The 11,663-nt window shown below is 43.5% G+C and overlaps 1 protein-coding gene across 1 annotated transcript in view; it reads left to right on the forward strand.

Moving 5' to 3' along the window:
* The window catches only part of LOC142786379 (uncharacterized), a 38,371-nt gene extending 31,193 nt beyond the window's left edge, over nt 1–7,178 (forward strand). Inside the window, exons 6-7 of the mRNA XM_075884042.1 lie at nt 1,367–1,438; nt 7,044–7,178. Coding sequence (XP_075740157.1) covers nt 1,367–1,438; nt 7,044–7,133 — 162 coding nt within the window. The 3' untranslated portion in view covers nt 7,134–7,178. The remainder of the gene's footprint in view (nt 1–1,366; nt 1,439–7,043) is intronic.
* Nucleotides 7,179–11,663: the final 4,485 nt, after the last annotated feature.

Raw genomic sequence — 11,663 nt, forward strand, 5'->3', positions numbered from 1 at the left:
GATTTATGTAGCAGTGTCCAGGGCCAGCATGCTCGCGAGCATCAGCGTTTCATATCAGCTTTTGGTGTTGCTAATCAGCATATTCCAGTTAGCATAGTCGCAAGTGCAAATACGTGGTTTTATAAACGTCTTCACCTCTTAAACATAAGTCTGTGCGTGCAACATTTATGCATATAGTTAGCGTCACTTCATGCCGTGTCGCGCAATAAAAATAATTGCAACACGGTCATCTTCCCTCCGCATGCTTCGCATAACGTCGATTCCCAGGTATGTGGGATCTGCTGAATTTTTCATGTTATGACTAGTCAAATATGTTCTTCATACAGCCATGTTATGCCATACCAAGTTTGGTATCGATACCATTAACGAAACGGCCAGGAGAGCTAAAAGTCGTAGGCGGCTAGATAGATAGATAGATAGATAGATAGATAGATAGATAGATAGATAGATAGATAGATAGATAGATAGATAGATAGATAGATAGATAGATAGATAGATAGATAGATAGATAGATAGATAGATAGATAGACACGCTCAAAGTCGCCGAAGTTCGTTAAGACTGAAATGCTCCGCATTTAAATGTAGGAAAGAAAAAAAAGAAATAAAAAAGAGCAAGCTGAAGAGATACAAGGGAGTCTGCCCAGCTCCACAATGTCTTCAGGCTTGGCACCACTAGTGCAAGCTGCCTTTCCTCATTAGCAAGGGCAGCATTTGCGAGTGCTTTGGCCCACTTTGTTCTTCTCTGTAACCACAGTGCGATAGTTCATAGTCCAAAGTTAGTTTTTGAAACACAACACTGCACTTTGAAAGTGCTATGAAATGGTCTAAAAACGTAAGCCAACAAACAAAAGGCTAAAAGGGTTAAGGGGCAGGAGGAGAGGCTGGGCGAAAGGAAGGTTGTTTGCGCGGTACTTTATTTCCAGTCTCCGACAAATGCAGAACGACATCGATGAAGACAAGAAGACACATGGAACACTATCAAGCGCCGGATGCCAAGGCCTGAGCACTTCGGGAAATATCCGAATAGAAAGGAGGCCACTGCAGAATAAATCTGTTGTAATAACACATCGACTTAAGCGAGTTGTTTGCACTCCCCGAATATTGCACCGTGACCTAGACGAATAGAAAGAGACACATGGAGCACAAACGAGCGCCGTACCTCAATGTCTTCGTCTAAGTGACCCTACATTCGTCGGAGTATGTACCAATTGGTTCAAGTCAAGCTATAATTACAAGAGATTTATTTCCAGGTCCCGTTTGTATGCTTTGGCATTCATGTATATTTACGCAGAAGCTATAGATATATATAGCTCCTCAAGATCTATTTTTTCTTTCACTTCGCTTAATCTTTACAATATGTTTACAGGGAGGCTGGGACATCGGCTGTTCCAATGCAAACACACATGACGGAATGGGATGTCTCCTATTTTACTGGAGTGTAAGTATCAACAAGGACACCTGGTACACTCTCAATCACGTACTTTTAGCCGTATCAGCGTAAATAGCTGCGCCTGCGGGGGCACACTTATATTGCGCAAGAATATTTGTCTTGTGCAATCGACAGAAATGTTTAGAGAGAATGTGATTTTATGTGAAACTTCTTGTCTAGGCCAAATAGCGATAGGTCGCGTACTTTCAAGCCTAGTGCTGGGTCTCTGGGCTACCCAAATGGCTCAGTGGTTAAGCTATCCGGCTGCTGGCCATTGGAACGGAAGTTTTATTCAGGCTGAGGCAACAGCATATTTATGTAGCCTGAATTGTCGAGGCCTGTGTGCTGCGAAAAGCAGTGGCCGTAAAAAAATCCTTAGTGATTGACATTACCCAAAGCCGTCTTCGATGGCATCACTCATACAGACTTGTACGTTACGCGTTACAAATAATTGACAATCGCAAAAAAAAACAAGGTAAACTAAGAGCTGCCACGGCCAGGCTGTTCTATAGTCGACCTTTTGTTGTGGAATAATTGATTACTTGCAACGCGCTTCGTAGTCAGATGATAACCACTGTGGGTTTTAGCACTTGAAACACACCAGTTATAACTTTCGAGCTTGACGGATTTTCTTCTTCCCTAGCATGTCACTTTTGTACAACCGCAAAACACACTTTTGATTTGTCGTTTTTTAGAAACTGACTGAACGGTAGACACCTTTCAGAAAATATTTTTGCTCGTCTAGTTCGCGCACGTCTAGGCTGGAGTGATTCGCCAACGAGACGGACACATGAAGTGGCACGGATCAGCACTTACTGACAACTGATTGTTTATTGATGTAAAAACACATATATTGGCTCGATTTTGGCAGCAATCATTACATTTTCACAATCACACTGTGCACGCAAAAGCAATAACAGATGTATGTATGAAGAATGCATGTACAGTTTTGGTCACCAATATGTACACCATAAAAGTGTCGAATACAAGTCATAAGCGCTGCTGAATTCGAGTGCTATTAGAGTGAATATATACGTGCTTTTACATCAGTCAAGAATGAGTTATCACCAAGCTCTTGTCTCTACGAACCAACGCTTACTGACACATTGGAAATAGCCAAATTGATACGCCTCGTAAAGAGGTAGCGTGTATAACCATGGCTAGCAATGTGAAGAGTAGAATAAAAATTCCGCGCAGAAGCTCGTTTGGAGTCGTCGAAGCGATGCGTAAGCTCGAAAACTTTGTTGCAGGACAGTGTTCACTTGTGGCGATCCTCGTGTTTCTCTTTTCATGCACTATTGGCACTGCTTCTTGCTTATTTCTGAGCATTCGTGACCGTTTTTAATAACCCAACGAAACACCCATCCTGTGGTAATGAAAAAGCATACTTGTCATTATGCCAAGCCCAACTCGGCATTTCGTAGATGCGTCAAATGCTCTGGATTGGCCTTGTAGAAGAAGTATCAAGTCAGTTTACTGCAGCATCACTTTTCGAAAAAAAAATGAAACATATGCTACGTATCTTAAAAGAACACCAGTAGAAAATGAAACCAATGAAGGTGTAAGGAACGTTAAAGAGTCAGTGAACAGGCTCTGATTTTTTATATCTCCCAAGGAAGGTCAGCAACGCGTAAAGTAGACCACGGTGATCCCGTTTTCTGAACATTACAGCGCTACGCGCCGCGCAGAGAATCCATTTCGAAAAACTGCTATTGCGCTTTCTTTTCCTACACCGAACCATTTCCCCTTTTACGCACAGTGATGCAAAGTCACCAATCGGCGACATGACGTAGCACGCAGTTCGTCGATTGTTCTAAACCAGTCACGACGACGAGTGACGTCTTCCCCACCGTGTGAAGAAGGGTGGCGAGGCCGCACGAAAGTAATAAACAGGCTTAAACCGATGTTCTAAGCCCTGTCTCTTCCTTAATATAGGACGTATTCGCAGGATTTTCGCGGCAGCATTTCCACACAGTAAAGGTGCACGTATTTCTCGTTAGAACAATTTTCGGACCTTGACGTTGTTTCCTGGCCCTTTAAATATACTATTTAGGTGTACTGTATGTATCGATGTGAAGAATGATGTGAGGAAAGTAAAGTGAGCGATATGACAACTTTCCATTGGCAGGCGCCAAACTTGTGAGCTTCGGATATCAACTAGAAAGCTATACCATAGCAAATATTATAGAAATATATATTCAACAAAAAGCAGACATTGTGCCACAACTTTAAAACGTGTATTTAGGCTCCTTTCAAGGGTACACAGCCGCAATATAATTTATTACACTATTCATAAACAAAAGTTGTAAGACAACCTATTAATCACATAAAGATTCAATAGAAAATTCATAAACATAAATTAAAGATATCTTACTCAGCCGTACATCTATGAAGTCTGGCTTTAATGTTCGACTAGGAAAGAGAGCAACCTGCGCAAAAACTTTTGCAAGGAAGTGATTCCAAGTAAAATGTCTAGTTGTAAAAGTTGTAAAACCGACTTGAATTGAACACTTACTTCACATTGAAAAGCAAGAAATGTGAACATCACAATAATTCCTTCCCTAGCCTTAAAGTTGATAAGGAATGCTTCAATTATTGTAGTGTACTATATGTACGTATAGGTGTCTTTTACAGTGGAAGCTGTTAAGCGATCACAATAAGGGTCGCGTGCAGCACCGTTTTACTCGCCGCCGCTGCTGTCCATAACAACTATATCACGAACAAAGAAAACAAGTTGGCAGATCCAACGTAGATTGGAAATCGGTGTTATGCGAAGCATGTGCAGGCAACGTGTATGTGTTCAATTTTTTTCATTGAGTGACACGTTGTTAAGAGGCGCTCAGTATATGCACAATTCCGCACACACACACGTTAAACAGCCGCATATGTTTCATATTGTCAGTTGTTTGCAGTTGCCTTACGATGCCAACAGCAACATGAATATTAGAAACACCAGAAGTGGTTACCTTATTCGAACTGCTGGTGTTTCCACTGGAACTCGGGAGCATGGTAGCCCTCAACACTGCTACACAAATCAACCTCAGCGGATGACGCCTAACTACAATTGACGTTAACGCGTTGTGACGGCTGTATCATCATATGTGTAAGGTTTATGAAACTTGATAGCCAGTACTTCAACCATAATGGACATTTTACGAACAATAGGGTCTATTTGCAAATATTTGCGAGACCTGGCGAGGCTTAGTGGTAGAATACTTGATTGCCACACAGAATTCTAGGACTTGATTCCTGCTGGGACACTGACATTTATTCTTTGCATTCGTGTGGTCAACGCTGCATAAGCCAGCTTCGTCTCAACGCTCAAGCGTTTAAAATACCCCTGTGTGCTGTCACCGCGCCTGGGTAGATATAAAATGTCCATTACCTGTAGCACGTAACCGCATACCAGTGGTACATACCCACCTCTAGGTAAGTGCCACTGTTTTGTGGAAAATGTTTGACGACGTACGTGACGAGATTGGGACATTATTCATGTCATGACCAGGACGTCGTATTCGTCAAACCATTTTACTTTCTCAAACTAATTTTGGTGTAGCCCACCACGCCGTGGTGGTCTAGTGGCTAAGGTACTCGGCTGCAGACCCGCAGGCTGCGGGATCGAATCGCAGTGGCGGCGACTGCACTTTCGATGGAGGTGAAAATTCTGTAGGCCCGTGTACTCAGATTAGGGTGCACGTTAAACAACCCCAGGTGGTGGAAATTTCTGGAGCCCTCCTTTACAGCGTCTCTCATAACCATATGGTGGTTTTTGTACGTTAAACCCTTTATATCAGTCAATATTGGTTTACCCAAAGGGGGGGGGGTGAGCATGAGAGCACCCAGACGTAGACGTAGACGGCTATATATATATATATATATATATATATATATATATATATATATATATATATATATATATATATATATATATATATATATATATATATATATATATAGTTGGAGTAATACTTCAATGGGCCAGTTAGTCTTCGTGAAGGTATGGGATATGGCACAACGGGAGCGTTGTCAACAAGGATAAATATATTTATTTCCCAACAGTTTCGAGAGGGGTCCTCCCTTCATCATCATAACTCATCCCTTGATGAAGGGAGGACCCTTCCCGAAACTGTTGGGAAATAAATATATTTACCCTTGATGACAACGCTCCGGTTGTGCCATATCCGATGTGTGTATATATATATATATATATATATATATATATATATATATATATATATATATATATATATATATATATATATATATATATATATATATATATATATATATATATATATATATATATATATATATATATATATATATATATAGCTAGATAGATAGATGCGCATATGGATGCCAGAAGTGCCTGCAGTACGCGAAAAAATGCTTTAAACTTCTATAAGTAAAAACACTAAAGACACAGCGGGATTCGAATCCGGGTCCTCTGCGTGCCGGTCCAGTATTCTACTGTAGAGCAACGCCAGTGCTTGAAACTCCGTTGCAAACTTGCCTTGGCCAGGCTTAATGTCGGGAAAGGAATTGTATTAGTATTAGTGATAAAGTGTTTAAGAAAAGCAAAGCACCAACCAGGCGTCACACAGTGCGGATTGCGTAACGAGTGGGTCGTCCAATGTTCCAACTCATTACGAAAGCTTGTTATTGAACACCTGTTAACTGTGGAACATTCCCACGTCAGGATCTTCATCGTCGTCTGCCACTGCATAAAAAATTTGCACGAAATTTCTTGCAAGTGTGTAGCAGAATACACTTCTCCGAAGGATGACGCAGGACAGCATGGTGAATGCCAGCCTACTACACAAAAATTATGACTGTTTATGGCGTAGTAGTTACCCAGCATGTGTGCTTGTAGCAGTTACCGAAATTGTGTTAAGAGAGGCTCTCTAGCTAGCCTACTCCTGAGCTTTAGCTGTGACTGTGCTGCGCGTTCCGCGCAGGCCTGATGGCTTTTCCCCCCTGTTCCAACGGGATATAACCTTGGATTGATTGATAAGCCTGGACTGATGGGCTAGTTGGTAATTCACCTTAACCCAGTTTCACAAAAAAGTTTGAAATACAGAAGAAGGACGTCTGGACACAGCACACCTGAAGACAGTGCTGTGTCCAGGTGTTTTTTTTTGTATTTCGAACTTTTTCGTGCACTGATTTAGTTAAGTTAGGATTGATTGTATGATTTAACTAAATTATTTCAATGTCACCACAGCCCACATAGAACTTTCTAAATATATGTGCGAGTAGAACTGTCTATGTCTTCGGAAAACACAGAACGCTCTGAATGTCCATGAATGCAGAAATTGGCGAATGATAAAATGTAAAATTAGTCCACCATTGTGTGTTTTTTTGGCACGTCAACTTATGCAGGCTGCATGATTTATGAGAAGGCCAATACCTCATTATGTTTCTCGCCTTTGGCCATTGAATTCCAAAGGAACCGTTCAAGTTTTTTTTCAGAGAATAAATAATCATCAACGTTCATGCAAAAAGCACAAAGCCGATAAGTCTAAGCACCCTTTTACAGTTTGAGATGTACTCATCAGCATTGATGCGCCTTTCAGGTGAGACTAACTTTGTTGTGTATATTTTACTATTACAGAAAGGTAGAAGCACTCGCTCGTGCATGGTTGGAAAGTGCGTAAGGAGACGATGCGTTCCTCACCGTCTTGCCGAGTGTGCTACATCATAATATACAAAAGCGCACAGTTCACAATAAAATATTTTTCATAACCTATCTGTCACAAAACTCTCGCCATTTGTCACTTCCGATTCTGCAATCTGCAATGTAATTCTCGTAACGTGACAACCTGCACTACACTTCCCTCTCTTCTCCCCAATCCAGTGAACTACAAATATCCTCAATACCTAATCGGGCACATCGTAATCACCAAGAGGACTGAATAAATCGTAATTTGAAATCTAGAAATTCAGTAAAGAGTAACGATCTGCTGGAGCATTATGTGTAATGAGTTCGTACACGATGAACAACTAATTGAATTCCGTACAAAATGGCAACAAAACGGAAAAAAATCAAGCGTGGCTCGGGTATCACATACCACAAAGTCTGGTGGGGTGGGGGAAAGCCTGCTTAAGCTCTCTATTTCTATGAAAAAATAGGCCACATTAAGTAGATTTTAGTAATTATTAGTAAAATATAACAGGTGCTGTGTAATGTTATATATGGATATAAAGCTAAGTGATTGCAGTTTTGAATGATATTACCTTAAAAAGTAATAAGGGTTAGGTTGAAGTAATATTTAAGAAGTATTCGACAGATATCGCACGCCTTCTGCGGATCGGTATCAGCTGAAGCGGTCGGCGAGTAATTCCACATAAGTAAGACATCAGAAGGTTTATTAACATGTTTTTGTAAGTGTAATATTGTGAAGGAAAATTAGCGGAAAAATTTGACGGGTAAATAAGACACGACACAGGCACTGAGCTCGCAACTTTTTTTGTTGTGATTTCAGCACCTGTGTCGTGCCTCCCTCTCGTCTGTTTTTTCAGCGCTGTTTTTGCTTCACAGCGATCAACCACCCCGACTGTTGTGTGCTGTGATTGTTTACTGTCGTCGTCGATTGGCGTAGTGAGAGAAAAGGGAAGAGAATGGTTTGGGGAAAAGAAAAGCAGAAAAAGGGTGCTATTTTTAAGACAATAGTCTTTATTGGGGACCTTCCACGCAAAAACTTTGGTCTGTCTGTCTTTCTGTCTGTTCAGCGTTACCGCGAACAGGGTACTCTAAACAGCACCAGTCATTACCCGAAGGGCCGACGACCCCATCCACAGCTCCCGCCAATGTTGCTCAAGAATCAGCGTTCATACGTGTGCGATTGCCAATAAAAAGAAATTATTGCGCATATCTAAGGCACTATAAGAACACGTATGTATTCTGCATGTTCGTGTTTTACTAAAAAAGGCATACATAAGTAATTCTAAGTACCGTGGCGCTTATTACACTGTGCTGACCATGCAACACTTGCACGAAGAAGCAAGTGTTTCCAACGCTTTACTAAGACGACACGGTGGTGGCACCTACCCATCGCCTTGCGTTCTACACCTTATCACCTCTAAGATGGGCGCGCACACCCGTCTTAGAGCCATGACGGGCATGTGCGCCCGTCTCAGGGCCATGCGCTTTGTTTTCTAAAAAGAACTGCCAGATGGCGCTAATGTCTCACGTGTGACGTGACTTGATGCGCTCATTCGTCTCCACTGCCCGCTCGAGGCACTCTAAAACAGCGCCTCCGGAATACCATTCACCGATTTTTCTTGCGCAGAACATCAAATAAGTGTTTCGTTCACTCTCTCCGCACGTAAGACTATCTTCTTTCGACGACATTTGCAGATTACATGCAGATACGGGGCCAATTTTTTTGTTACTGTTGTCGGGCGCACTGCTCAGCGTCTTTGGAGATGGGAAAGGAGAAGCAAAGACGGTAGGAACAAAATAAGAAGAGTATGAGACAGTGCCTTGTCATCGCAGACGTCAGCACGAGACAAAGCGTTCAGCTACATGTGTGGCGAGGTCTGCAGAAACCGCAAACCGGGCGGACGCTCGTAGGGTTGGTATCTTCGACCGTGCGGGAAAAAAGGAAGCCCCCCGACGTTGTAGCAGGAAGCCTGAGTCCGTGATAGCGGCTCGCCATGAAGCGTCGGCGTCGTTTAGTTTCAACAACAGGGCAGGAGCAAGTGATGTCCTCCGGCGTTCACCGCAGGCAAAACGGCACTTAGCATCGCCATCTGCAGCTTGCTGAGCGCGCTCTCGCGTAATAGAGGGTTCTTTTTCGGCTAGTTCTTTGAGCGCCCCGATGATGATAATAAGGGAGAAGCCCTTGAGGTGGCTGGGCTGTCGCACGTTGTCGTCGCTTGGTCTAGTGCAGGCAAGCCCACATATAAGAATATAAAAAAAGGAGAAAGCGCCAAATAAAAAGGAAAACATAGTAAGAAAAGTAGAGAAAATCAAGGAAGAGAAATATAAATGCAGAGGAAGAAATAAATAAAAATGAATAGTGAAAACAGAAGAAACAAAAAGGAGAAACGGGAAGATCGATATGAGAAAAAAGAAGGGAAGCAGAACAGAAACAGGAAAGGCTGACCAGCTCCGCTATTCCTTCAGGCTTCCCTATAGACAAATTCCACCGGACTTACGCCACGAAATTGCAGTGGTGCTGTCTTGGTAAGAAGAAGACGCTCTGCCTACCACAGTTTCTGCTGGGTTTTCGAAGGTGCATGTGCTGTTATCAATGAAGTGACGAGAAAAAAAATTGGCAGCATATCCACGGAGTGAATGATGGAGAGTGGGGCGAAGCATTCGTCCGTCCATTCGTTCTTGCTTCCTTCCGTCTGTGCGACCGTCCATGCGCCCATCCGCCCGTCCTTGCGTGCGTCCGTTCCTGCGTTCGTCCATGCATCCGCCCCTGCGTCCGTTCATGCGTCCATTCATGCATCTGTCTGTGTGTCCGTTCTTCTATTCAACACTCCAAGTACCACCTTCTCGCATCTTTTCATCATATATTCCCCATATAGAAACACCACCATCCAGCCGAAATTCCAAGTACTAAACGAGAGGTGGCACATGCACACTTTCTAACAGCTTGCGCTTCGGGTCTACTTCCCACCTTTAACCACCTCGAGTTCATGGTATGTACTAGTTCACTGTATTCATGGCACTGCGGCCCAACACTCGCTAAACCTTTCTAAAACCAAGGAGGTTACGCCCAGCGAATATAACGTAGCAACCTTTTCCTGGCAGATAGTGCTCAATGTACATGCCAATGGCTGCATGGGAAATGAGAGACAGGAGAATTCGGCTTTTACTTTCTTACGGCTTGCACTTCATACCTACTTCCCACCTTTAACTACCTCGAGTTCATTCATGGTATATACTAGTTCATTGTATTCGAATATGGCACTGCGGCTCAACGCTCGCTAAACCTTTATGAAGCTAAGGTGGTTACACCCAGCGGTTGTAACGTAGCAACCCTTTCCCTTCAGATAGTGCTCAATGTACATGCAATGGCTGCTAATGGGGATCGCAGCGTGCACGTTAATTAAAAGCCAAATGCTCCTGTCTCTCATACCCCATTATCAGCTATTGGCATGTACATTGAGCATTATTTTTTGTTGTTCAACAACGTACAGAAGGAATCTCTCACCGGCACCACCTTGGAGGTCAAAATGTTTGCAGGTCAAAGCGTAAGACTGGTTACATACTACGACGGGACTCGGGATGAACGGGTGCCGCTATAAGGAGCTTCGCCCCTAAATAATATCTCGTTTTACGGGAGTAGGTATTATTACTTTTAATCGAGCTCTATTACGGGATCATCATGCTTTTTACGATGGTGTGGGCAGGGTTTTGGCTTTAGACTGTAGCTACTTTTCTTTCAGATTAACGATACTGTGTGTGTATGGGCCAGCGCAAACTGGACAGTCTAATGACTTTTTTAGAGACTTGGATGTGTTTTTTCTTGACGGTCGTGATGTCATTCTGATTGGCGACTTCAACTGCGTTCTAAATACGCGAACCGATGTACAAGGTCCTGGCTAGGGCCGGTCTGCTTGGAATGCACGCGAGCTGCGTCGCCTTGTCCACCACTTTTCATTACTAGACGCGCACAATGTAGTGCACGGAAATACCTTTGTTTGGACATGGCGACGTGGCCAATCCTCCAGCAGGCTGGACCGGGCTTATATCCCACGAGCGTTAGAGGCGTTTCTCTCCGATTTATGCGTTCCGTCCTTCCCACCTTCTCCTGTGTACGTATCTGATCATCAGCCTATTGTCTTGAAGCTCGAAGTTACATTTTCTTTTTCGGAAAAGCCATGGCGTCTTGATGTTCACGTCCTGCAGGACGCGCGCTCAAGATCAGATTTGTCACGCGCAATACGTGTGTCGCTCACGGCGTCTAGTCCTGAAGTTTGGGATGCGCTTAAAACACAGAGGCGCCTGCGCTGCGCAGTAGAGGGGCGTTCGCTTCGTCGACGCGTTTCTGAAGAGCTTGCTGATACTGCGATGAAGTTACGCATTGCTTTGCGCGCCGAGACGCTTTCTCCTCTGATGCGAGCGTGGCAGCGTGAACTGCGTGAACGCTTTCAACGCTTGACTGCTGCTTCGTCCCTGGCGGCAGCAGCATGGCGCTGTAGACACAACCCACGTGCACATCCCGAGGTGTTGCGCTACGCGAGACATTCGTTTTTTGGGCAATCAGGGCCATCT

Source organism: Rhipicephalus microplus, unplaced genomic scaffold (genome assembly GCF_043290135.1).
Source record: "Rhipicephalus microplus isolate Deutch F79 unplaced genomic scaffold, USDA_Rmic scaffold_23, whole genome shotgun sequence".
In the NCBI taxonomy this organism is placed as follows: Eukaryota; Metazoa; Arthropoda; class Arachnida; order Ixodida; family Ixodidae; genus Rhipicephalus; species Rhipicephalus microplus.